Source organism: Hyla sarda, chromosome 1, assembly GCF_029499605.1.
Source record: "Hyla sarda isolate aHylSar1 chromosome 1, aHylSar1.hap1, whole genome shotgun sequence".
In the NCBI taxonomy this organism is placed as follows: domain Eukaryota; kingdom Metazoa; phylum Chordata; class Amphibia; order Anura; family Hylidae; genus Hyla; species Hyla sarda.
In genome coordinates, this window is record NC_079189.1 from 307,627,163 (window position 1) to 307,652,541 (window position 25,379).

A 25,379-nucleotide genomic window follows, 5' to 3' on the forward strand; every position below is an offset into this window, starting at 1 on the left:
AGCATCGGAATTCCTGAGCAGAATTCTGTGCAGAGATTCCGTAGTGTGATCATATCCTTGTTAAAGAGTACCTGTCATCAAACCATATTTTCTAAACTAACTCGAATTGAGAATTTTAACAGCAAGTAGATAGCAAAGTGTCTTATAATTACATAAGGAACAATATATTAAAATTTTTATTTTGTAACAGGAACTCTTTAAGCGGGAGGCATTTTACTATTCTTTTTTGGTGCACTATGCATTAAATATGTGTTTCAAGGCTGTGACAATTTTGGTGCATTTGGAAACAAGATTTTGGTGCAACGGCCATGGTACATGAATGACGTACTTATGACACAGTACAGAGATAATATAGAATGATGTCACCTATCGATATAAAACACAATGAGATCTATGCAAAGGTATGATAAAATAGTAGTGTCACCAAACATGATGAGCAAAAATACTATTGCACGGAAAATAGAGACAGTAAGGTCACAGTTACAGGGATGATACAGTAATGATAGCAGCTTTGTAACACTACAGGGATTATGCAAAAATTTGACAGAACAGGAATGAAAAACAGCAATGTCACGGTAGAAGGATAGTAAACACTGTAAAGTCACAGACAACAGGTTTTACATTAAACTTACTTTCCCCATAGTTTATAATGTCTCCTTGTTTGGTGGCGGGCCTGGGGTAAAGAACGTGGTTTGATACTGTGGTTCAGATTGTTTAGTTCATGATTTCTGTGAACTGCAGAATGGAGGACGGGTGCATGTAAAAAAAGTGATACCGCTGTACCGAGCATGAAGTGGTCCTCTTGTGGTTTATTGTTTATGGCATTTCAGCAACTGGATGGTCAGGTCCCACATAAGTCCCACATAAGACCATGAATAATGTATTATGGACTGTTTGGAATGCACGTTAGGTCAAGAAGATTCTTAAGCCACTTAAAGAGAAAGTGGTTGCTGACTTTTGTTACGGTTTTATGTGTATCTCTATATAAATCCTGTAGAATGTAGAGTCAGTGTTTATTTAGATGACCACCTAAAACCTGCAGCACATGGATTTCAAGGAGTTAAAGGAGTTATCCACCATAAGGTGATTTTAGTACGTACCTGGCAGGCAGTAATGGACATGCTTAGGAAGGATCTGCGCTTGTCTTGGGGCTAAATGGCTATGTTGTGAGATTACCATAACACTGGAGCTAGCTTTTTGTGAACTTTTATTTCCTGTTTACTTTTCTTTTTTGACTACAAATCCCCATAATTTTTCCTCCCTCCCACACATCAGCCACCCGACCCATTGAAACATAAATGAGCTGCATCCATGCAAAAGACCTGTGGTTTTTAATCAGGGTGCCTACAGCTGTTGCATTAGTTGCAGATTGATCTCTCTCCCACCAAGCGATCCCTCCACCCATTGAAGCAGACAGGCTCCCTGTCATCAGCTGAATAGTGAGTCAGGTCTCGGCTGCATTGCAAGCTGGGAAAAATCTGAGACAACAGTAATTTTGTATGCTGGTAAAAATAAATATTGGGGTGAAAATCACAGAAGAATTGTGGGAAAACCATCACACACAGGTACAGACATTATATTATTAACATCACTAACTTTACAGGCCCTTGTAGCATAGTAAAAAAAAAAAAAAAATCCTGTAATACCCCTTTGAATGTAATTGGTCAGCTGTTTTTAGAGCTAAGAGCTGCAGACACCATTGTATAGCTATAGGGATATAAAAGCAAACTGTACCTTCCCTGGAGCTGGGGGTGGTTGATAAACTTATAAAATCACCTTTTTTATTTCTTATCCTAGTGTCAAGAAGAGAGAGCTGAGCTGCTCAAGTACCACAATCTGGACCGATGCTTTGGCAGCATTTTGGCTGTAAGAGCATCATGGGAGTTGTAGTGCCAAAGGCTACAGATGCCTATTCTAGACCATAAATGATTGAAACACAGGGCTCTGAATGTCAGCTAATGAGGTTGTCCAGTGTAAAGTTTTATGAGCAGATATCCACAGGATAAGTATCAGATCACAATTTCTCCCTCTCTACAGCACTCTCTGAAAGCCAGGGTGCTGTTCTGGAAATTGCAGGGGGGACCCTGTGGTCAGAACCCCCCCCCCCCATCCCCTCCACAATCAGAAACTTAGCCCCTATTCTGTGGACAGTGGATAAGAAATTGTCTGCTGGACAACCTGTCTAAGGAGGAGCTGATAGTAAAGGGAAGGCAAGGAAGAATGCAGGGCTATAGCACCAGGTACTCCAGTGTAAAACATAATTATTATTATTTTTTTTTTTTAATCAATTGGTGCCAGAAAGTTAAACAGATTTGTAAATGACTTCTATATTAACCCTTCCAGTACTTAACCCTTCCAGTTCTTTTCTTTTTGAATTTCCTGTCTGTCTGACCACAGTGCTCTCTGCTGTCCATGTTAAGAACTGTGCAGAGCAGGAGAGGTTTGCTATGAAATTTGCTCCTACTCTGGACAGTTCTTGACACTGACAGAGGTGTCAGCAGAGAACACTGTGGTCAGACCGAAAAGAAATTAAAAAAGAAAAGAACTTCCTATGGAGCATACAGCAGCTGATAAGTACTAGAAGGAATACGATTTTTTAATAGAAGTAATTTACTAATCTGTTTAACTTTCTAGCACCAGTTGATTAAAAAAAAAAAAAAAAAAAAGTTTTCCAGTGGAGTACCCGGATCCAAGCCCCACCTTCTTGACACTTGGCTGAAAAATAAAAAGATATTTTCTCAGACAACCACCATCCACTCCAGGAAAGTTACAGTTTGCTTTTATACATAGCAGCTCTCATACTGTGTCTGCAGCTCTAAGTAGGAAATACAGACAAAAATAACCACATTAGTCTCTTCTTAACCCCTCCTCCTTTTTCTTGTTTTCCTGCATGATAAGTGCTCCTGTGCATGAGAGCACGGAGACTGGTGCCGGCATTGCTAAGTCCCTTTTTCTAGTCAATGGCACTCCCCACCATGAGTCCGATCAGCCTGGGGAATACCTGTATAGTGGCTCTGGGCAGAAGAAAAAAAATAATACCAAATACATTTTTCATCAAAAATCTGCAGCATTGCAAAGTTTTCTTTGCATTTTTATTGTCACCTGATCATGAGGTTTGTGACAAGGCTCCCCTTACTATGGCGCCTTTGGAGTTGTAGAAGGGACGCTGTCTAATCGCTCTCCCAGAGAAATGTGCTTACAGTTTCAAGTGACACTGTTTTGCTGCCTTAGGTCATGCTGTATGGACATTACTGAGCATTGCAGGTATATCTTCGGAGCTATTTTGGTGATGGTGACATTAAACTCCATGGAATTGTGCTGAATGTGCGTGTCTTTGACATGTCTTAAAAACTGTGCAAAATCAGACTGAGTATATGTGTAGATTCAATCCCTGCTCTTATACAGTTATCTGCAGACATTCAGGATAATGTAAATACAGTGGTCCCTCAGGTTACAATATTAATTGGTTCTGGGACGACCATTGTATGTTGAAACCATTGTATGTTGAGACCAGAACTCTATGGAAACCTGGTAATTGGTTCTAAAGGCACCAAAATGTCATCCAACAAAATAGGAAAAAGTGAGGATTAAAGAAAAAGTAGATAACTAATATAGATAAAGGAAATCCTTACATATAAAAGTAAGAAAGATCTGCTGGGAGCTGTAATCACTGTCTATGTCAGTGTTTCCCAAGCAGGGAGCCTCCAGCTGTTGCAAAACTACAACTCCCAGCATGCCCGGACAGCCAAAGGCTGTCCGGGCATGCTGGGAGTTGTAGTTTTGCAACAGCTGGGGGCACCCTGCTTGAGAAACACTGGTCTATGTAGAGGACAGGAGCTTCTTCGGGGTCCTGTACAGTACGGGCAATGTCCTAAAAAAAAAAGTAATTGAGTCGCCTGGTGTCCAAAGGAGCGGCTAACCCTAGTACAGGTAAAGTGTACAGAACATGTAATACCTCCCTGTACTGTAGGGGGCGCTACCAGACACCAGTCAGTGCATACACTTCAGTAATACTGGTGTTTAACCAGTGAAATGCCCATTCTGATTGGTCGGTTCTTCCAGCCATTGACAGGTATCACAGATCTGGATTGTCTGTACATTGTATGTTGAGTCTGGTTTCAACTTACGATGGTCCAGAAAAGACCATTGTATGTTGAAACTATTGTATGTTGAGGCCATTGTAAGTTAAGGGATCACTGTATTCTGGCTTCTATGTTTTCTATTATTGCTATGATGTACTCCGTTGTCCTCACACAGCAGTCGTTTTGAGCCTTTGTCCATTATGAGAGTACATAAACAGTGCAGAGTGCCTCTTATACCCTGGAGACACTGCCTCATGAGGTTTTCTTACTCAGGCCTATTAAATATTCTTAGCATTTGCAAACAACTACTGTCTCAGACATAACCCCTTGACATATGAAATATGAGTATACATTTCAAAAACATCCTGTATATCATGTAAGAGGGCCAGATGTTTTCTTTCCTAAACCATAGTACCTTTTAACTGGTGTTGTCCTCCTACCTCATCCCGTGCTTACAGTGAGAGAGTAAAGCCTTTAGGGGTACATGGCACTTCCCATGCTACTATATTGGGATTGAGAAGCCATTGTCTGAAACGTTATAAACCCATTAACCTGTTCACTGTGTACAGGCAGCAGGAGAGCTCTGGGGTATATTGAGGCAACAAGCACTTCCCTGGCAAACAGCTTTATGCTAAAGTGTATTTACTTCCTTCTATAGCCCATTTATAGTGTTTGGAGGAAGGTGGTCTATATAAGGACAGAGTGTGAAATTGATGATCTTGTCAATGACACCATGGCACTACAGGATTCTGTAAGACTCATATTTAGCTGCTTGGGCGCTATCTTTAAAGGGGTACTCCAATCAACTGGTGCCAGAAAGTTAAACAGATTTGTAAATTACTTCTATTTAAAAATCTTAATCCTAGTAATCAGCTACTGTATGGTTCACAGGAAGTTCTATTCTTTTTGAATTTCCTTTCTGTCTGACCACAATGCTCTCTGCTGACACCTCTGTCCATGTCAGGAACTGTCCAGAGCAGTAGTAAATCCCCATAGCAAACCACTCCTGCTCCAGACAGTTCCTGACACATAGAGGAGACTGCAGCAGCAGAGAGCACTGTGGTCAGGCTGGAAAGAGCTACACAACTTCCTCTGGAGCATACAACAGGTGATAAGTATTGAAAGGATTAAGATTTTTACAAATAAGTCATTTACAAATCTGTATAACTTTCTGGCACCAGTTTATTTGAAACCTTTTTTTTTTCCCCACAGGAGTACCTCTTAATAGGTATTTTCATCCTGTATAGTAATGACATGTTGCTGTTATATGCCGTCATTTCATGATGGGTATGGGTCTTACCTCAAAGACCTAGGATTCAGTTCTGCCACCCCTTCTAGTGTGGCCAATAAAAAAACAAAACAAAAATAAAATCAGTAGATGCTGGACGATCACTTGCCCTCATTTCATTTGAAATGCAGTCCAATCTGCAGGCCTCATGCTATAGATCAGGAGAAGCAGAGCAGATAGTTTGTAAGAGAAGTTCCAGGATAGGTTGTCATTCATTAATGTAAATCTTTGCTCATTGTGGCTAAGTAGTCAAGTTGGCGGTCCTACTAAGTTTGACAGCTTTCTGTGTAGAAGTGTGCATAAAAAGAGCTGTCAGTCATTGAGTAGGACCTCCCACTTGACTAGTTACCCCAGAATGACAAGATATCTGTTCAGCTCAGAACTAGACTGCATTTTCCATGTGACAGGTTCCCCTTAGGCTGTGTTCAAATGGTGGAATGTCCGCACGGACAATTTCTGTGCAGACATTCCACAGACAGTCGATCACCGGAAGAGCATGCTGCTGCTAGGAAATTTGTTGTCTCATAGGCGACAATGCATTTCGGAGCGGAGTCCGCTAAAAACATTGAACAGGTTCAATGTTTTTGCGGATGCCGGAATCAGATGTTGCTGCCATGGAAATTCTGCCATGTGAACCGAGCAGCAGATTCCCATTGAAATCAATGGGACTCTGGTGCTGCGGAATGTCCGTGCAGAAGATTCGTGCACAGACATTCTGCCATGTGAATATACCCTTAAAGAGGAGTTGTGGCCCTATAAATAAAATAAAAAACCCTGAGTTTCTTATTATTTTGTAGCTTCAACAAACAGGATTTTACATATGGCTGAATCCGTCTTTGTTTTTTCAAGGTCACATTAAAATAGGCCTTCTGTGTGTGGATATATTATCTGATAATGACAGTTACAAGGAAAAATTAAAATGCTGTGTGTATTAAGAAGAGTGATATGCTATAATGCACTGCTCAAAAAAAGTAAAGGGAACACTAAGATAAAACATCCTAGATCTGAATGAATGAAATAATCGTATGAAATATTTTCGTCTTTACATAGTTGAATGTGCTGACAACAAAATCACACACAAATTATCAATGGAAATCAAATTTATCAACCCATGGAGGTCTGGATATGGAGTCACACTCAAAATCAATGTGGAAAACCACACTACAGGCTGATCCAACTTTGATGTAATGTTCTTAAAACAAGTCAAAATGAGGCTCAGGGATGTCCTCCCAGACCTGGACTAAAGCATTCGCCAACTCCTGGACAGTCTGTGGTGCAACGTGGAGTTGTGGATGGAGTGAGACATGATGTCCCAGATGTGCTCAGTCGGATTCAGGTCTGGAGAATGGTCAGGCCAGTCCATAGCATCAATGCCTTCCTCTTGCAGGAACTGCTGACACACTCCAGCCACATGAGGTCTAGCATTGTCTTGCATTCGGAGGAACCCAGGGCCAACCGCACCAGTATATGGTCTCACAAGGGGTCTGAGGAGCTCATCTCAGCACCTAATGGCAGTCAGGCTACCTCTGGCAAGCACATGGAGGGCTTTGCGGCCCCCCCCAAAGAAATGCCACCCACAACATTACTGACCCACCACCAAACCGGTCATGCTGGAGGATGTTTCAGGCAGCAGAGCATTCTCCACGGTGTCTCCAGACTCTGTAACATGTGCTCAATGTTAACCTGCTTTCATCTGTGAAGGGCACAGGGTGCCAGTGGCGAATTTGCCAATCTTGGTGTTCTCTGGCAAATAAAACAACAACCTACAGGTGTGGAAGACCACACAATAAATAGTGAATATACCCCAGTTAAAAATAATTTATGACAAGTATAATCATGTATAAAAGTAATTTTATTGAAATGTATAGTTTAAAAAATACATATATGTATATCTAAAATCACAGAATCAATTCATAAACGGTAGTAAAAAAAATATATATATAGAATATATAAAAAAAATTAAATATGAAAGTATAAGGTGGATGCTGGGGTGAGAGAGCCTGTATGCCAATATAATAAAAAAGGAAATAAAATGGTTCTTTGCGAAGTCACAATGCTAGTAGTGAGCTGCAATTAATAGTTTATAAATCAATATCTGCAGGGGTTGCATGCACAAGGTGAGGGGAAGGAGGGGGGAAGGACGTAGTGCAAAATGTGCAAAAAAGATGTGCAATACTTGTGGAAATGAATTACCACGCAATGGCCGGTGAGGGCAACCAATTATATGTGATAAAATTGTGGATTAATAACCAAAACAAAAGGTAAATGAATAAAACATGACACTCAAGTGAGTTGCAACAAGTGAAAAGATTTAAAAATTAAAAATTAATTAATTAACGGTGCAACTAAAGTGGACAAGGACTTGAACATGCAGCCTAAAGAAGGGAAAATAATAATACCTGGGTAACACGGTATAGTGCTAATAGTAAGCAATAACAACCAACAGGCAGTGGGCAGCAATAGTGCAGATAGCAGCAGATAGATAGCAGCAAGTTTAGGTGGTGACTAGCAACAAGGAATAATATGTAGGGAAGAAACGGTCTAGTATAAAACTGGCTCAGGACTCACCCCAATCCACCTCCACAACTCCGACGCGTTTCGCCGGAAGCGGCTTTGTCAAGGAGTGAGGTGGACTAGGATAGTCTCGCTATAAGTAGGATATGTATGCCAATGAGGAGTGAGGAACGCACCTGTTGCGGGACACTGGGTGATGTAAACCGGAAATGGCGTCAGGTCACGTGAGCGGATCGGCTCATGTGAATGAGACCGAGATCTCGCGAGAGGAGGGCCGTGTAAGCCGTCCACGCCTGGGGTACACTACTGCGCATGTATGCTGGCTCAACTCCCATATAGGGAGCCAGAGACGCGCAGGGATGGAACTAATGGCGCAGGCCACACAAACATGGCCGTGTGCTATAGTGTGGCGCATGTGCGCCGGGCCCGGTCCCTAGAGGCAGAGGATGCCTGTGGCCTCACTAAAATGGCTGACTGCCGATAATAAATTGAAGGGAATGAAAAAGATGTATAAAGGGTAATAGTTAATGAGGGGAAACAATAGGATCTAAATTAAATCAACCATGTAGGATATATGTGATGCATGAATTGTGTAAGGATCTGTGTGTACACGTGAAAATAAACATATTGGTGCAAAAATAGTGAAAGGGCAGGAAAAAAAATTTATATATATGTGTATATAGGGGGGAAAAGGAGAGGGAGAGGAGGGGGGGGGAGGGGAAATGAAGAGGGGTGTGAATGGGGATAATGTGATGAGATGGACCTGAGTGTACAAAAATGCCATGGGATGTGACGCTGGGAAGGTGAATAAATGGAAGTGATGAATTAAATAAATAATTGTGGTAAGTATGGAAAAAAATAAATGCATTAGTATTGCCAAGTGATAAGATATAAGGATAATTAGAGGAGGGCATGATAAATGAAATGTATGTAATATATGAATTGTACATCAATAAAAGAGGATGGTAATATAATAGCCAAAAATAATGGCTATAAAAAACACATGAATAAACATACATGATAAAGTGGGGGGCCCCCCATATAGCTTTAAACATAATTTAAGAAAGACAAATCAATATTGTATGAAAATACATACATGAACCATCCACAGATAGTTAATTGGACAACACTACTGGTAATAGCAACAAAAATACATTAAAGATATATCAAATAGTACATAAGGATGGGGAACATGGGAAAGGAGGAGAGAAAAGGAAGGAAAAGGGGAGTCTCCCGCCATATTGATAGAATGATGAGCAAGATGTATTGTAGACCCTACATAAATAAACAATAATTGGATAAAAAAAAGAGAGAAAAAATTACAACAATGAAAAAAGGAGAATATCATAATTACAAACAGCGAGAACAACATAGATAAGAATATTTGAGTGAATTGAATACACATAACATAGAAAAAAACCACATAAGAGATGGAGAAAACAATAATAGGAATAGATGAACAGGTGCAGGAGGTATGTATATGTGCGAACCATGAGGGAAAAAGGGGGGGGGGGAGGGGTGGGTTTGGGGGAAAGGGGGGAAAAGGGGAAAAGGGGGGAGGGGGGAAGGGGGAGGGAAAAGGGGAGAGAAGAGGAAGGGGGGGGGGGGAGGGAAAGAAGGGAAGGAATGGGGGAGGGGAAGGGGGAGGGGGGAAGAAGGATACGAGAGGACTAAAAATTGTGAAGGGAAGGGGCCAAAAATAAATGACCATAATGTGGGAGAAGAAAGAATGAACACAAAAAGAGAGATAATGACATATGGAGAAAATCGTGACATATAGTGATGTTGGAGGAAGAGTGATAGTGATGTAGTGATAGCAATGTAGGAGATAATGAAAATAACCACAGAGAAATAGATTATACTTACAAATAAGAGGCAAAACTGTTGATCTCGTTCAATCCAGCCGGAGTTTTTGTTCCCAAAATTTCGATCCATTTACATTCTTTTTGAGCGAGAAGAGTTTTCCAATTGCCGCCACGAGGGCCAGCATAGACCCGATCAATGCCCCGAACCTGTAAAAGAGATGAATCACTGCCATGGTACTTCTTAAAATGTCTTGCCAAAGACTTCTGATAGAATGGATCTGGTCCATCCTTCCCTGCTTTTATGTCCAAAACATGTTCCCTCACGCGTCTGCGGAGTTCGCGTGTTGTCATACCGATATAAATTTTGTTGCATGGGCACTTGGCATAGTATACTACACCCTTGGTTGCACAGTTAATATGATGAGTAATTTTGTAAGACTTCATTCCACTGGCATTTTCAAAGGTAGTATTCTTTTCTATGTTTGCGCATGCAACACACTGCCCGCAATTGAAACTGCCCCATTTGGGGCCTTTTGATCCAAAAAGATGAGATTTATTAGGTCCCTGATGGTAACTACGAACCAAAGAATCTTTAATATTTTTCGACCTTCTAAAAGTAACAGAAGGATTTTTGGGAAGGCATCCCGGAAGTACCTGGTCTGTCGTAAGTAAGGGCCAGTATTTTGCAATTGCTGTGTTCATATCTTGGGTCCGTGAGTGGTATGTTGTGATGAATCTAACGGTATCGGAATCCTGTTTGGTGGTACGTCTTTTAACCTGTAAAAGAGTATTGCGATCACTCTTTTTGGCTCTATGGTATGCTTTAGTCAAACAATTGTCATTATAGCCTCTCTCTTTAAAACGTACCTGAAGATCTTCAGCTTGTTTCTCGAAGTCCAAGGTATTGGAACAAATACGTCGTGCCCGAAGATATTGTCCAGTTGGAATGTTATTCACTAGGTGTCGTGGGTGTTCGGATTTTGCATGAAGTATAGTGTTGGCAGAAGTGCTTTTTCTAAAAAGGTCAGTGGAAAGGAAACCGTTGTCATCTCTTATGATCTTAACATCAAGGAATTCAGTAGATGTAGTACCTATATTGGTGGTTAATTTAATATTTAAGTCATTTTGATTAAGCCTAGTAATTAGGTCTTGTAGTTCAATGACCGGTCCCTGCCACACTAACAGGATATCATCAATATATCGCCACCAATATTCGGTTACACGTTCTCTGGCAAATGCCAAATGGTTGTTGCCCTCCTACGGCCTCCTCCACGTCTCCTGATGTACTGGCCTGTCTCCTGGTAACACCTCCATGCTCTGGACTCTACACTGACAGACACAGCAAACCTTTTCACAGCTCGCATTGATGTGCCATCCTGGATGAGCTGCACTACCTGAGCCACTTGTGTGGGTTGTAGACTCCGTCTCATGCTACCACTAGAGTGAAAGCACCGCCAGCATTCAAAAGTTACCAAAACATAAGCCAGGAAGCATAGTAACTGAGAAGTGGTCTGTGGTCACCACCTGCAGAATCACTCCTTTATTGGGGGTGTCTTGCTATTTGCCTATAATTTCCACCTGTTGTCTGTTCCATTTGCACAACAGCATGTGAAATTGATTGTCAATCAGTGTTGCTTCCTGAGTGGACAGTGTGATTTCACAGAAGTGTCATTGACTTGGAGTTACATTGTGTTGTTTAAATGTTCCCTTTATTTTTTTAAGCAGTGTATATCACATTTTAACCCCATGCATTTTATGGAAACTTTCTAATACTACATCTACTTGTTAAAATAGACAGTGTCTGGATTATTTGCTTCGAACGACTGTGACCCAATTTATGACCTAGTAGGATATGAGCTTAGACGTGCAGTTTTTGTTGGGAACAAGGGAGATTGGTAATCTGCGTGTGGCAGATTTCTGTCAGAGCCGGGGCCTGCATGATGCAGTGGAGGAAGAACGACAGTCTGTGTGACCTTAATCCGAGGAACCAAGGTGAGTTAAGGGGCTCTGGAGGAGGGGATGGGTCTGCATGATGATGATGAGCAGCATAGGACTACGGGTGAAAGAAAAGATTGATTTATTCTCGGCGGCAGTGCAAAAATGAGAAAGTAAGTTGAGATAAAATATTTTAGCGTTAAATGAAACTTAAAGATGAAAGTGTTCCTTGTACGGGCCTGGAGGTTATATATTTGACTTGAAAGCATAAATATTTTCCCGTGATCATATTTCACCACGTGCTATATGTGCACAGTGTATATTGTATAAACACCTCTTTTTTATTAGATTGTCTTTGTAGTTCAGTGGTTAAAGGGACAGCAAATGCAAAGTCTCTCTCTACCTTTATTCTGCCTCTCCAGACAGTAGTGTTCATCAATGGGATCTGTCACCCTGATCTCTACATTTATCTATTATCATTTCACATTATTTGTTCTAGAAATTGATGCTTTGTTGCAGATCATGCAGTGTTTACTTAGGTTGTCATCCATTGCAAAATTCCACAAGTCAGGCATTCACTAGGAAATTGCTGCATGTTAAGGGTCCTGGATAAGGGAAAAACAGATCATAGACATAAGTATTCTTTTATTATCACACTGTGGTTCTCATAAACAAATACACAGATGAATAAACTACTTGCCATCACTTTCATGCTGCCTGAACCATAAGTCATGTGGGCAGTTCCTGATGTCTTCTCCCCACCAGCCTTGATTGATAGATCTCTTCCTGTCTTAGTATAGAGGAGATCTATCAATCTAGGCTGGTGGGGCAGAGACAAGCTGTCGGGGACCATATAAAGCTAGGAACAGATGATGGATGGAGAAAACCTATAAAGGAAAGATAAGTCTTCTGTTAATAAAAAGGAATCTGTCACATTCACCACATAAAACTACCCCTATAGCCCAACAGGGGTTAGTGTCCAGATGCCAAACATACCTTTTTTTATTCAATCTTGTGTCTTAATTATCTTAAAAAATAATGTTTAAGCTATCTCCTACAATGTCAAAGAGGCGTGGTCAGATGTCCATTGTGCCCCCTCCTACGTCAAGCCGGTTTGATTACGACACAGGGCTGACCTGAGGATGGCAGCCCTGTGTGTTTTGCCCAGCCGTGTGCCACCAATGAGGATTGAATCTTTGAGCCTGTCGGACACATTTGAGGAGATTTATCAAAACCTGTTTAGAGGAAAAGTGGGGCAGTTGCCCTTAGAAACTGATTTTCAGATTATTATTTTTTTTTTTTAAAGAAGCAATCTGATTGGTTGCAATCTCCACCCTTAAACTGCACAGGTTTTGATAAATTTCCATATCTGTGCATAGGTCACAATCCCTAGAGGCAGAGAGCTCACTCCCAGCCTCTAATGACAGTTCTTCACCCCAATTGACGGTGCATGGGTGAGAAATAGACACACGGCTGCTGTTGACAGACAAGCCCTGTGTGTCAATTAAAGCAGTGTGACACAGTGGAAACCCTGGCCACGCCTCCCTGACACTAAAGGAAAAAGCATGCTTTTTTTAAATTTTTATTTTTTAAAGAAAATAAAGACACAAGATTGCATGAAAAGGTTTAGCATGGGGACACTAACCACTGCTAGACTATGGGGCATACATTTTGTGTGTTAAAAGTATGTATCAGATCCACCTTAAAACCATTCCTCACTTTGTAATCAATCATTTCAATGAAAAACCTGAACATGTGAACACAGATTTAGGGCACGTTCCCACGTGCCGTATTTTGCTGCGTATTTGCTGCTGCGTATTTTCTTTCCCATTGAACTTCAATGGGAAAAAAAATATGCAGCAGCAAATACGCAGCAAAATATGGCACGTGGGAACATGACCTTAGATAGATAATATAAATACAGTATGTGGCAGTTGTTTAGTAATGCACAACCATTCTGGTTTGCCTATAATACCTATACGAAGCTGGGTATAGCTGTATCTGATTTCCTCCACTAACCTGCATATACACTGCTCAAAAAAATAAAGGGAACACTAAGATAACACATCCTAGATATGAATGATCTGTGCTGGCAACAAAATCACACAAAGATTATCAATGGAAATCAAATTTATCAACCCATGGAGGTCTGGATATGGAGTCATACTCAAAATCAAAGTGGAAAACCACACTACAGGCTGATCCAACTTTGATGTAATGTCCTTAAAAAAAGTCAAACTGAGGCTCAGTAGTGTGTGTGGCCCCCACATGCCCGTATGACCTCCCTACAACGCCTGGGCATGCTCCTGATGAGGTGGCGGTCTCCTGAGTAATGTCCTCCCATACCTGGGCTAAAGCATCCACCAACTCCTGGACAGTCTGTGGTGCAACGTGGTATTGGTGGATGGAGCGAGACATGGTGTCCCAGATGTGCTCAGTCGGATTCAGGTCTGGGGAACGGGCAGGCCAGTCCATAGTATCAATGCCTTCCTCTTGCAGGAACTGCTGACACACTCCAGCCAAATGAGGTCTAGCATTGTCTTGCATTAGGAGGAACCCAGGGCCAACCGCACAAGCATATGGTCTCACAAGGGGTCTGAGGATCTCATCTCGGTACCTAATGGCAGTCAGGCTACCTCTGGCAAACACATGGAGGGCTGTGCGGCCCCCCAAAGAAATGCCACCCACACCATTACTGACCCACCGCCAAACTGGTCATGCTGGAGGATGTTGCAGCCAGCAGAACGTTCTCCACGCGTCTCCAGACTCTGTCACATGTGCTCAGTGTGAACCTGCTTTCATCTGTGAAGAGCACAGGGCGCCAGTGACTAATTTGCCAATCTTGGTGTTCTCTGGCAAATGCCAAACCTCCTGCACGGTGTTGGTCTGTAAGCACAACCCCCACCTGTGGACGTCAGGCCCTCATACCACCCTCATGGAGTCTGTTTCTGACCGTTTGAGTGGACACATGCACATTTATGGCCTGCTGGAGGTCATTTTGCACGGCTCTGGCAGTGCTCCTCCTTGCACAAAGGCAGAGGTAGCGATCCGGCTGCTGGTTTGTTGCCCTCCTACAACCTCCTTCACGTCTCCTGATGTACTGTCCTGTCTCCTTGTAGCGCCTTCATGCTCTGGACACTACGCTGACAGACACAGCAAACCTTCTTGCCACAGCTCGCATTGATGTGCCATCCTGGATGAGCTGCTCTACCTGAGCCACTTGTGTGGGTTGTAGACTCCGTCTCATGCTACCACTAGAGTGAAAGCACCGCCAGCATTCAAAAGTGTCCAAAACATCAGCCAGGAAGAATAGGAACTGAGACGTGGTCTGTGGTCACCACATGCAGAACCACTCCTTTATTGTGGGTGTCTTGCTAATTGCCTGTCATTTCCACCTGTTGTCTGATCCATTTTCACAACAGCATGTGAAAATGATTGTCAATCAGTGTTGCTTCCTGAGTGGACAGTGTGATTTCACAGAAGTGTGATTGACTTGGAGTAACAATGTGTTGTTTGTGTTCCCTTTATATTTTTTTGAGCAGTATATTTTATTGGAGATGTCATTATGATTTTTTTAATCTCCCTTGGCAGGTTTACTATGCTGAGGTTTTGTGGTAAAATAACAATTATCGATCACAATTTGCTGTTGAGGTTGCCTTAGCCGTCTGCTTTGTACTGTACGAGGATCAGCTGGTTTTTGCACTTCGAGACGGTTTTGTAGAATGCTGTTTGCATAGCTCTGCCGTCTGTGGCACAGCATTGGTTAAGTCTGGTGCTGTTCTGTGTGACTTTGTCAGAAGGATAGCAAACACATTGTACTGCAGTTACTGAGACTCCTCCCAGCAGCATGAATGGAACGATTCATAGTACAGAGGACCAACTCATGATCTAATAAAGATGCACAATTCATATCTGTCCAATCGGGTTCAGGGATCTGGTCCATTCACCTCATGCAAAGAAATGCTAAGCTTGTTATGCAGGTATATCAGGACGTGAATTTATCGTAGACAAACAGCATTCCCACAGGCAGCTGCCACACTGCAGTGTTTACCTAGGAGTATGCCTTATGATGCTAATGCTGTACTCACATTATAAATATAGATTATATAGATATTATTTGTTTTTTTTACCTGTATGGGGAATGGCTGTGTATGATGATGTGGTGTCCCGGTACAGGACACGGTCCTGTCCCTCTGTCTAAAGTCCCCTCAGCCAGAGTCCCTCCATGCTAGTAGGGCTCTCCTGGAGGGCTAACCCCTAGTTGCCTCATTAATGTGTATTGTTGTATATATTTATATATTTAATTATAGTAAACCTTTGTATAGGACCTTAGAGGTCATGTGCCTTTTAAATAATGTCATGCTATGTATGGTTCAAGGAACTTTGGGTCATGTGACATACCCATAGTTCTTTGGGTCAGGACTGACAGGTTTGCAGAACCAATGAGCTTTGTCCCGCCCTTTTAGTATATATAAGGGGCTGCTGCCACTAGATTCGCTCTCTTAGCTCCTGCTCTTAGTTCCAGACTATCAGAAAAAGCACAACAATCTAATATCTCATTCATCAATTCAAGCTAGGCCTGAAGCCTATTCTTTAGCAGCCACAAAACGTGAGTTAATCCAGCTCAAAACCTACAAATCCTGTGTGACTACTGAACTCAAATTACCCCTAAATTCAGTAGCACAGTGACTAGCAAAGTCCAAGCTCATTCAACTCAAAAGTCCCAGCAAACCTGTGAGGAGCCTGTACCACGGTCCTCTTACAAGAGACTGTCTGTCTGTTATCTCCAGTTGCAGAAAATATGCAGTAAAGTTATTCCTGGTTTACTTCAACTTCTGCTATGGACATTCCTTTATTCCTCCCTATTGTCTGTGGGATGGGTGGTGGTAGGACTATTGCATTGAGGAACCTGCACCCTGGTGTCACGACAACAAAGGGTTAATACCAGCACCCTACATCACTACCACTCGCAACACCCCATTGCATCCTTCACCCCAGACTACCACAATGATAACAAGCTTCTCATGTTAGTTTTGTCATACACTATATGGGAATTCGTCTGTTAACCCCTCCTCATCTCCAGGCCCATTCCAAGAGTTTTCATATTGTGGGATTAGGTAACCATTCATGGGGCAAGCAAGGACTATGGTTGTACATTTTTGCAAAAAATAAGAGTCTTCTAATGCTTAAAGAGTTATGACAACCTGAAGCATGGAAGAGAACCCTTAGGCCAGTGATGATGTTGTTGGGTAAGGCCAGGTAGAGGACACTGGAGCAGTAACTGAATTGGGGCATGTGAACCTGGGGAAAAACTACATTAAAAAATGCCGCAAAAAGCATCTTTTCCAGCTGCTATTGACTGCAATGGGGAATTTATCAGCAGGGGGGTCGATATATTTAAAAGATTTCATGAATTGGCGGAGAATTAGGGAATGGTTGCAAAAGCTTCTCTTGCTGTAGATGACCAATGAATGAGCATTGTGTAATGCATAATTTCCCCTGTGGTGGTGCTGTAGGGATAATAAACACTGGGCTTCCTCATAGTTTACAGATGATGGCTGGAGGTGCCAGCAGGGGGGGCACTTTATGATCAACTTTTTTTGTAAAGGAACTTTCTAACAAGTTGCGATTGTCCAAAGTGGATAGCCGCTGTTGATGCCTGTTCCCGTGTGGAGGGGCTGCAGTATTTTTATGCAGTGTTTTTCAGAAAAAAACAGCACTTGAAATGAATTGAGAGACACAAGGCACAAAAAAGTAAAATCACAGGTTTCCTTAGAATCAGGGGTCTGCTTTCTAAGAATGTAAGGTTTTATGTTTCTCAGATACAGTAATGGAGAAGTACTTGCCTAGAAATGGATATTCATTATTACTAAAATGTATAACCCATTGCATACTATGTATACAGCACATAGGGTATAGTAAGATGGAACTAGTTTGTGTTCTGTATGGGGTTCTGGTCTCACATGGATATCAGTGATGCTGCATTTGCCATTTCTGCTATAGGAATAAGGATTCTATCAATGTGTTTTGTGCTGAGTTGTCGTCCTGAAAATGTATTCTTCATTCCAGTGCATCTGTGTGAGATTAAGAGATTTCCAGTCAGAAAGCTTTCCTAATGGCTTCATATACTGTCAGCATTGTAAATCCAATGTATTTACAATAAGTCCCTCCATCTAAAATCATTTGCAACACAAGCATGCTAAACTGTAGCAGGATATAGATACATTGGGGGAGATTTGTCACAACCTGTACAGAGGAAAAGTGGTGCAGTTGGCCATAGCAACCAATCACATCGCTTCTTTCATTTTTTAACAAGGCCTCTGAAAAATGAAAGTATTGATCTGATTGGTTGCTATGGGCAACTGCACCACTCTTCCGCTACACAGGTTTTGATAAATCTCCCCGATTCAATGTTACATGTAGTTTGTACCCTTTATTCTTACTGCGGGTCCTTACTTCATTCTGCCAGGCTTCCCATGCCCCTGAGGGACATAACACTGTGGTCTGCTGCATTAGTATAAAAATAATAAAAAAAACAACAAACATACCGAAGCTTTTTTATAGCCTCCCGTTTTAACTTTTATGGCAGGCCCTCATATGTAAAAGCGGGAGCCCCTGTCCAAACATGTCCTGAAAAACATATGGATACATCAGGATATGTTTTCATGTAACCTGACTGCACCATATACATTCTATAGGATTTCATCCATTCATTGCAAATTCAGTTCCCAAATCCCACTCCTATTGGGACCTATATCTGGAGGAGCACCATTCGGGTGAGAGTGCAGGAAAGAAAATGAACCTAGAAAAATCAGCTCGGAATAAGTAAAGAGACTCCACTGGGGCCATTTCCAGTTTTTAGAAGTCTGTAAAACTATTTTGAAAGGATGTTTTAATAGGTGTTGTTTTCTCGGATATTCTGCCAGAGGAGGTGAATGTCATTATTTCCCACCCTTTTTTCTTAAGGCCATATCATGGTTCCATACAACTAGTGAATTGTACAAACTCATTAGAAGTCCATCATTTTTTTTTTTTTTTTTTTTTAGTTAATTCTTTTTTAATCTGCTTTTACTCATTGCATTCCTAGCATAGTCACACTGAACATAAACCAAAGGGAAATGCAAGCACCGTAGGGATCATAGGTTTCAATATAACCCTCTTATTCCAGGCTGCAGACAAAAAAAATCCATTTAAAGGAGTACTGCAGCCTCTATACAACTTATCCCCTATCTGCAGGATAGAGGATAAGTGTCTGATCGCGAGGAGTCCGAACACTGGGAGTCCTCACGACCCTCCGTACGGGCCCCTGCTCTGCCGCGGCTCTCCCCGTGCAGGATGCTATGGATGATACACCCTCTCCATGTATCTCTATAGAAGAGGCGGAGATGCAGCATTCCTGCATCCCCGCCTCTCCCATAGAGCTGAATGGAGGGGGCGTGTCTGTCAACCTTAGTGAGGTCGACGACACAAGCATTAGCCACGCAGTGTCGGGTCCCCATACGGGAGAGACTCCCGACGATCAGACCCTTCATCGCTTCTCCCATAGAGCTGAATGGAATGGAGGGGGTGTGTCTGTCAAACTCTGAGTGAGGTCGACGACACAAGCATTAACCGCGCAGTGCCGTGTCCCCCCAGCAGTCGGACCCCCGGTGATCAGACCCTTATCCCCTATCCTGTGGATAGGGGATAAGTTGTCTATGGTTGCAGAACTCCTTTTAAGACCCTTTATCCCTGGTCACTTCTGAATTAAACCATATAGTTAAATGTAGCTCCAACCAATTTATTGAAATGACTGCAGCCAACCATTTAAGATCTGGCCTACAACGGTTATATTTTTTAATAATATCCTATTCCATAGTTTGACCTTATTCTGCAGGTCATTAGTTTGTATACTTGCCATGAACTAGTACAGGTATTTCCAAGACGTTGACAGACAGATTGTGAAAATCCAACAGTCGCCATTACAATCACTGGGATCCATTGGATCATGTGACAGATCTGGCACTGCTGTCATTTTTGTTGTTCTGCTTCTATGATTAAAGGGAATCACAGTAAGGCTTCCACAAATACATTTATATGGACATAGGATCATATTGCTAATTGATAATGCCCCTTTTCCAGACAGAACTGTAATTCAGGGCTTTTTTATAGAAAATATAAACATCGGTATGTGTTTAAAAAAAAAAAAAAAAAACGTATTAGTATCTATATCCCAGCACTCCTGTTTTAGCCGTTTTCTGCAGAACAAAGTGCCATTTACCTGATCGCATTGTACCCTTCTGCTTGGACCCCCAATAATCAGCTGTAGTCTGCTAGGAAACATGGGTTTCCCTACATCAGCATCACCTCAAGGAAAATATAACAATATACAAATGTAATGAACTGGCTAGATGGATCCTCTAGGGAGAAACATTTTGTGTAGCCATTCTCTGCCCCCCGTTGAATAATAAAAGACCCAGATGGGTTTACATGTTATGGCCAAAACCATGATGAATTGATTTATCTCCAATACCGTGTGTCATGAACATTAGCAGTTATTTTGACATGCAAGTGTCTTATGAATTCACCCCCTGATGAAAGCAGCGCCCGAAATGCATGCTGGGGTGGCATCATTCCCATGCACCAGTGCACTATTGGTATGTATTAGCCTATCCCTGGCCTTTTTTGGATGATAATGAGGGATTACTAATGCAGCATGTAACAAATTTGTTATGTGGACCTGGGTATTCATTTACATTATGATGTTTTATGTGGCTGTGTAGAGCATGAGGTGCCACCTTTCTTTTCTCTTGTAGTGGAACCTCTATTTTTTTTTTTTTTTTTTTTGTCGTTTTATTTATTTATATATTTTTTTTTATTGATATTGTATGTATTACAGCAACCACAATACATAAAAATAAAACCCTTTTTAACATTATCACTTTTCGAGTGGCTATATTTTTCAGATTGGTACTTTTTGTTTCATGTTTCGGAGATCACATGTAAGCAATTACTAGGTAACTGATACACTTCATACTGACTGTATTATTTACATATAACCAAAACAGGCAAAGATTAAAAAATATATTTTATTTGAAGCCAGCCTAATAAGAGGAGTTAATTCAATTTTTTTGAGCCAAAGCCAAAAGGAAGAACGTATACCTCTTCTTCCTGCTGGACCCACTTTTGGCTTTGGCTAAAAAAAAAAAAAACCTGCTACAAAACCCTGTGCGTAAACCAGACACCGCCTTGAGAAAACAATGTTGCAGATTTAAATGAACCTGAGGGCAGTTTTGTCTCCTAACCAGTTTTACCTCATCTGGAACATAATGGTATTACTATCCTAAAACACTATACATCATATTATGTTTCCATTAAATCATATAGGATTCCTATCTGTTAAAAGCATTTTAAGCAAACATGTCTTTGATTTGTACTTGTATTCGGTACATGTGGTTTATCACCGTTGAATACCAGTTGTCACATGAAGTAGACAGCTGTGTCCTTGCCAGGCAACGGTAGAAATGCTTGAACCCAGTGACAATGTGTTAGCTCTTTGTATGCTGGGCATCCTCATGCCAACAACACTTTCATTGACTCAGCCACACATCCATGTAGGGCATTATGGGAAGTTTCTTGTCAGCAAATAGTGGCTGTCAACCAGAAATGGCTAACCTATTGTGATGGGCTTTGGTCCTCTAACTTGCAATGCTGTCTGAAGAGATCTTGCAGCAGGAAGCAGCATCCTTGTCAGTGACTTTGAGCAAGAGCGATAGATGAAGTTTCTGTGTTATCGTTTCCTGAAAGTATCTCAGGCTAACAACAAGTGTGCAAAAAATAAATACATACATTTTATATATATATATATATATATATATATATATATATATATATATATATATAGTCGTGTATAAACAGAGTTTTTTGACACACATTTTATGCTGAAAAGCCCCCCTCGTTTTCTACCAGAGAGAGGCGCCGCCTCCCCCAGGCTGCTGTTTGCCAGAGAACAGTGTGGCAGAGCTCCAGGCTGCCACAGCCACCACACAGTGCCATTTTATGAGTAAGGGGTGACAAGCCTTCTGAAAATGTTCGATTTAAAAATATTAATATGGTACAACATGAGTTTTAGGTTTGGGCCAGCTGCATAGTCTGTACCAGGGCAATGTTGGCATTGTAGTTAGTAACTGCAACGCCCAGCATGCCCTGATATAGCCTATAGCTCTGCTGGTGACCCAAAACTACAACTCCCAGCATGTTGCACCATAACCTATTCTGTAATTCTATATAGTGCAAGATGCTGTTGTAGTTTTGGGTCACCAGCAGAGCTATAGGCTGTATCAGGGCATGCTGGGTGTTGCCGTTAGTAACTACAATGCCCAGCATGCCCTGATTCAACCTATGCAGCTGACCCAAACCATTTGGGTCAGCTGTATCAGGGCATGCTGGGCAACACCCAGAATGCCCTGATACAGCCTATGGCTGCATTTCCCACCCTAGGCTTATACTTTTTATGCGCTAAAATTAGTTGCCTCGTCTTATATTCAGGTTGGCTTATACTCGACTATATATAGTACATATGTTAACTGGCTGATTGTTTTCCATAACTAGTCTATATAGATCGGTTGCAGCAAAAGAGTATATCAGCTCACCCTCCGACCTCGAAACAAGACCCAGTGCCCGAATACCGCGATGTAGTGGAGAGCAGGATACAAACAGAGGAGAATGTCCAGTGCCAATGGGTAAGTGGATAAAATTCACAGGCTTTATTGATTCCTTTACAATATCATCTTACAAGCACGTACACTGAAGAAAAAACTCTTGAAAAACTTTTGAAAAAGTGGGACACCACGAAATGCATCAAACAGAGTTTTTACTTCACTGTACATGCTTGTAAGCTGATATTTTAAGGGAATCAATAAAGCCTGTGAATTTTATCCACTTGCCCATTGGCACTGGACTTTCTTCTCTATATAGATCAGTGGTCTCAAACTGTGGCCCTCCAGATGTTGCCAAACTTCAACTCCCAGGATGCCCGGGCAGCCGTTGGAGGGCCACAGTTTGAGACCACTGATATAGATGATGCTACTGTGAGCTATACATGGAGATGACTTGTGAGGATGAATTGTATAACTCCTCCTTACTCGTGCACACTGGTGGCTGTGGGCCACTGAGTGAAATACCTGTGTTGCTACTTCTTGTCATTATATAAAAATGTATGTTATTATGAAAAGGCATGAGTATTCTGTATATACGTGTGTGGCTAATGTGTACATTTTAACAATATTTTGAGCAACTATAAGAATACTGATAAATTGCATGTTTTATTTAACTCTTTCTAGGTTATAGTGTCTAATCCAGCATACCTTGCACCGTAGCAAGCATTTCTTATTGTTGTCCTTATTCAACCCACAGGAAACCTCCTTAACCATTTGCCATCTAAGATCACTAACTTTATGTTTTAATCCAAAGAAGTGATGGGTAGTTATAGTCTCTCTATAGTACTTTTCACCTTTTCTGTGCATATCCTCATTTTCTTTAATGTACTGTGAGGTCTAAGGGTGCATGCACACCACATTTTTGTTATACAGTTCCTGTATATGGTTTCAAGTTAAAAACCGTATGGAACTGTATAGCAAACAATATGCATTGACTTAACATTGTAAACTGTATGTCAAACGCATCATCCAGTTTAGTCAGTTTTGCATCCCATACGGTCTTGTCCAGTTTTTCTACCCGTACCCAAAACCGTAGTCTACCACGTTTTTTGGTCCAGGTAAAAAACTGTATTAAACCGTATGTTTTTTTTTTTAACATGGGAACCGTACAGAACTGTATGTGCGTACAGTTCCATCAGGTTTTCACCATACGGTTTTTGACTTTGCACAGTTTTTTTTCTTGGAATTTCAATCAAGCAAGTGAAACTTTATTAAAAATGGAGTGAAAAGTTAAAAACGTATACAGTTTTTTTTCTTTAAAAACTGATGCAACCGGACATCATTTTTCAAACCGTATATGATTTTAAACCGTATATGGGTTAAAATTTCTACACACTTTTTGATACAGTTTAGTCAGGTTTTGAGGAATCCATTGTTCATCAAAAACTTGATACGGGAACTGTATTACAAAAATGTGGTGTGCATGCACCCTAACCGAAATATCCTCTTTCAGATGGACATTTTAGTAAATATGTTACATATTTTTCATACATGTATAATACCCTTTATGGGGTATTTTGGGCCGGAGCTTTGTGAAAGCAGACCTCAACCTGTGAGTTCTTGTACTATTGGTATTTTTTATCCTGCACAAGAAGTGGATAAATAAAGAAAAGTGATGTCTTCCTTATATCCTAGATCAATGCGATCTTTGTGTGTAGTTAATTGATGAATAAAGTATGAGCCTATAAAAGGTGATATCTTGTTGAGTTTTACCTCGTCATTTGTGAATATATACTGGCTGGAGGGAGCAGGATAGAACTCCTTAAATTGAGAGTGGTTATCATATTATATGTGCTACAACTATTAGCTTTATGACTGAAAATCAGTGCTCTTCTCCGGGGTTGTGAGACGTTTATTACGGAGTTTCAAGCGCTTATTTTAACATTAATGAACATCAATTTTAGATCTGACACCTCATTGCATATATCGACTGCAGGCCTGTTCGTAATTGCAAACACTGTGTTCAACTGAATAGGGCAAAGCTGCAGTACCTTGTGCTGATCAAAGAGAGTGATGTGAGTTGGACCTCGCTGATCTAATATTGATTGTTAGGATAGGGCCATCAATTTCTAAAGGTTTGATAACCTATTTTAAGGTTCATTTCCACAAGCAAATTGTCGTATTAATGATATTTGATGCAATCGCTGTAAGCAATAAAAAGAAAATCCACACAAACTTATCTTCCCGATAATTGTTAAAACTCCATTGCTTGGTCACATGTCATATGCCATATGTCGGCTTACAATTAAAAAAAAAATTCACAACAACTATGTTGCACAGTTCAGATGGCACACCTGTTTACATAAAAGGGGTACTCCAATGAAAAAACTAATTTTTTTTTTCAATTTCACTACTATTAAAAAATAGGGGGTAAGATGTCTAGGGGCAAAGTACCCCTTTAAGCGGTTACCATGCATCCTTGCTTGTTTAGGGTCTTTTACCTTTTACCCTGGGTAAAAGATCCAGTGATCTGCTAATAAATGAGCAAAACAACAATACTGCAACAGTACTGCAATGCAATGGCATCATGTGAACATGGTCTCACCGAGCTGAAGAAAGACGCCTTATAACAAGTGCCAATCTAAAAGGTTGGTGCTCACATCTATCTGTGGTCTGCCAGTGGGAAAAGACCCTTAGCCACCAAATCTGGCCAGTTAACTGCGCCTTTAGGGTAAGGTCACACAGAACGGATCCGCAGCGTATTTTAGGTTGCGACTCTGCGCATGACAACCCCTACAGTGCGCCTCCAGCTGTGCCTGTTCGTAGTGGCAATCCGCCGCCACCAGCAGACACACAGTGTTCTGCAAGTCGCTGCGCGCATGTGCAGGGTACTCGCACAAATCACGGCTGCTCTTAGCCTAGCTCAGGGAGCAGGGGGGGGGGGAGCGGGAGTGTTGTCTGCGAGTACACTGCACATGCGCATGGCGACTTGCAGATCGCTGTGTGTCTGCTCGTAGCTGTTGATTGTCACTACAAGCAGGCAGGCACAGCTGGAGGCACACTGTAGGGTCTGTCATCAGCGGATCCGCAGCATAAAATACGCTGCGGATCTGTTCCG

At 41.5% G+C, this 25,379-nt stretch overlaps 1 protein-coding gene across 4 annotated transcripts in view; it reads left to right on the plus strand.

Moving 5' to 3' along the window:
• Window positions 1-25,379, plus strand: part of ANO8 (anoctamin 8) — a 110,030-nt gene that overhangs the window by 25,147 nt on the left and 59,504 nt on the right. The window contains exon 1 of one of the 4 annotated variants that reach the window (XM_056518230.1): window positions 11,576-11,681. The exons of 2 other annotated variants lie outside the window; for them this stretch is intronic. In XM_056518230.1, coding sequence (XP_056374205.1) covers window positions 11,627-11,681 — 55 coding nt within the window. In that variant the 5' untranslated portion in view covers window positions 11,576-11,626. Of the gene's footprint in view, window positions 1-11,575; window positions 11,682-15,560; window positions 15,605-25,379 lie in introns of those variants that run through there. One more of the 4 variants, XM_056518231.1, reaches the window with a different exon arrangement.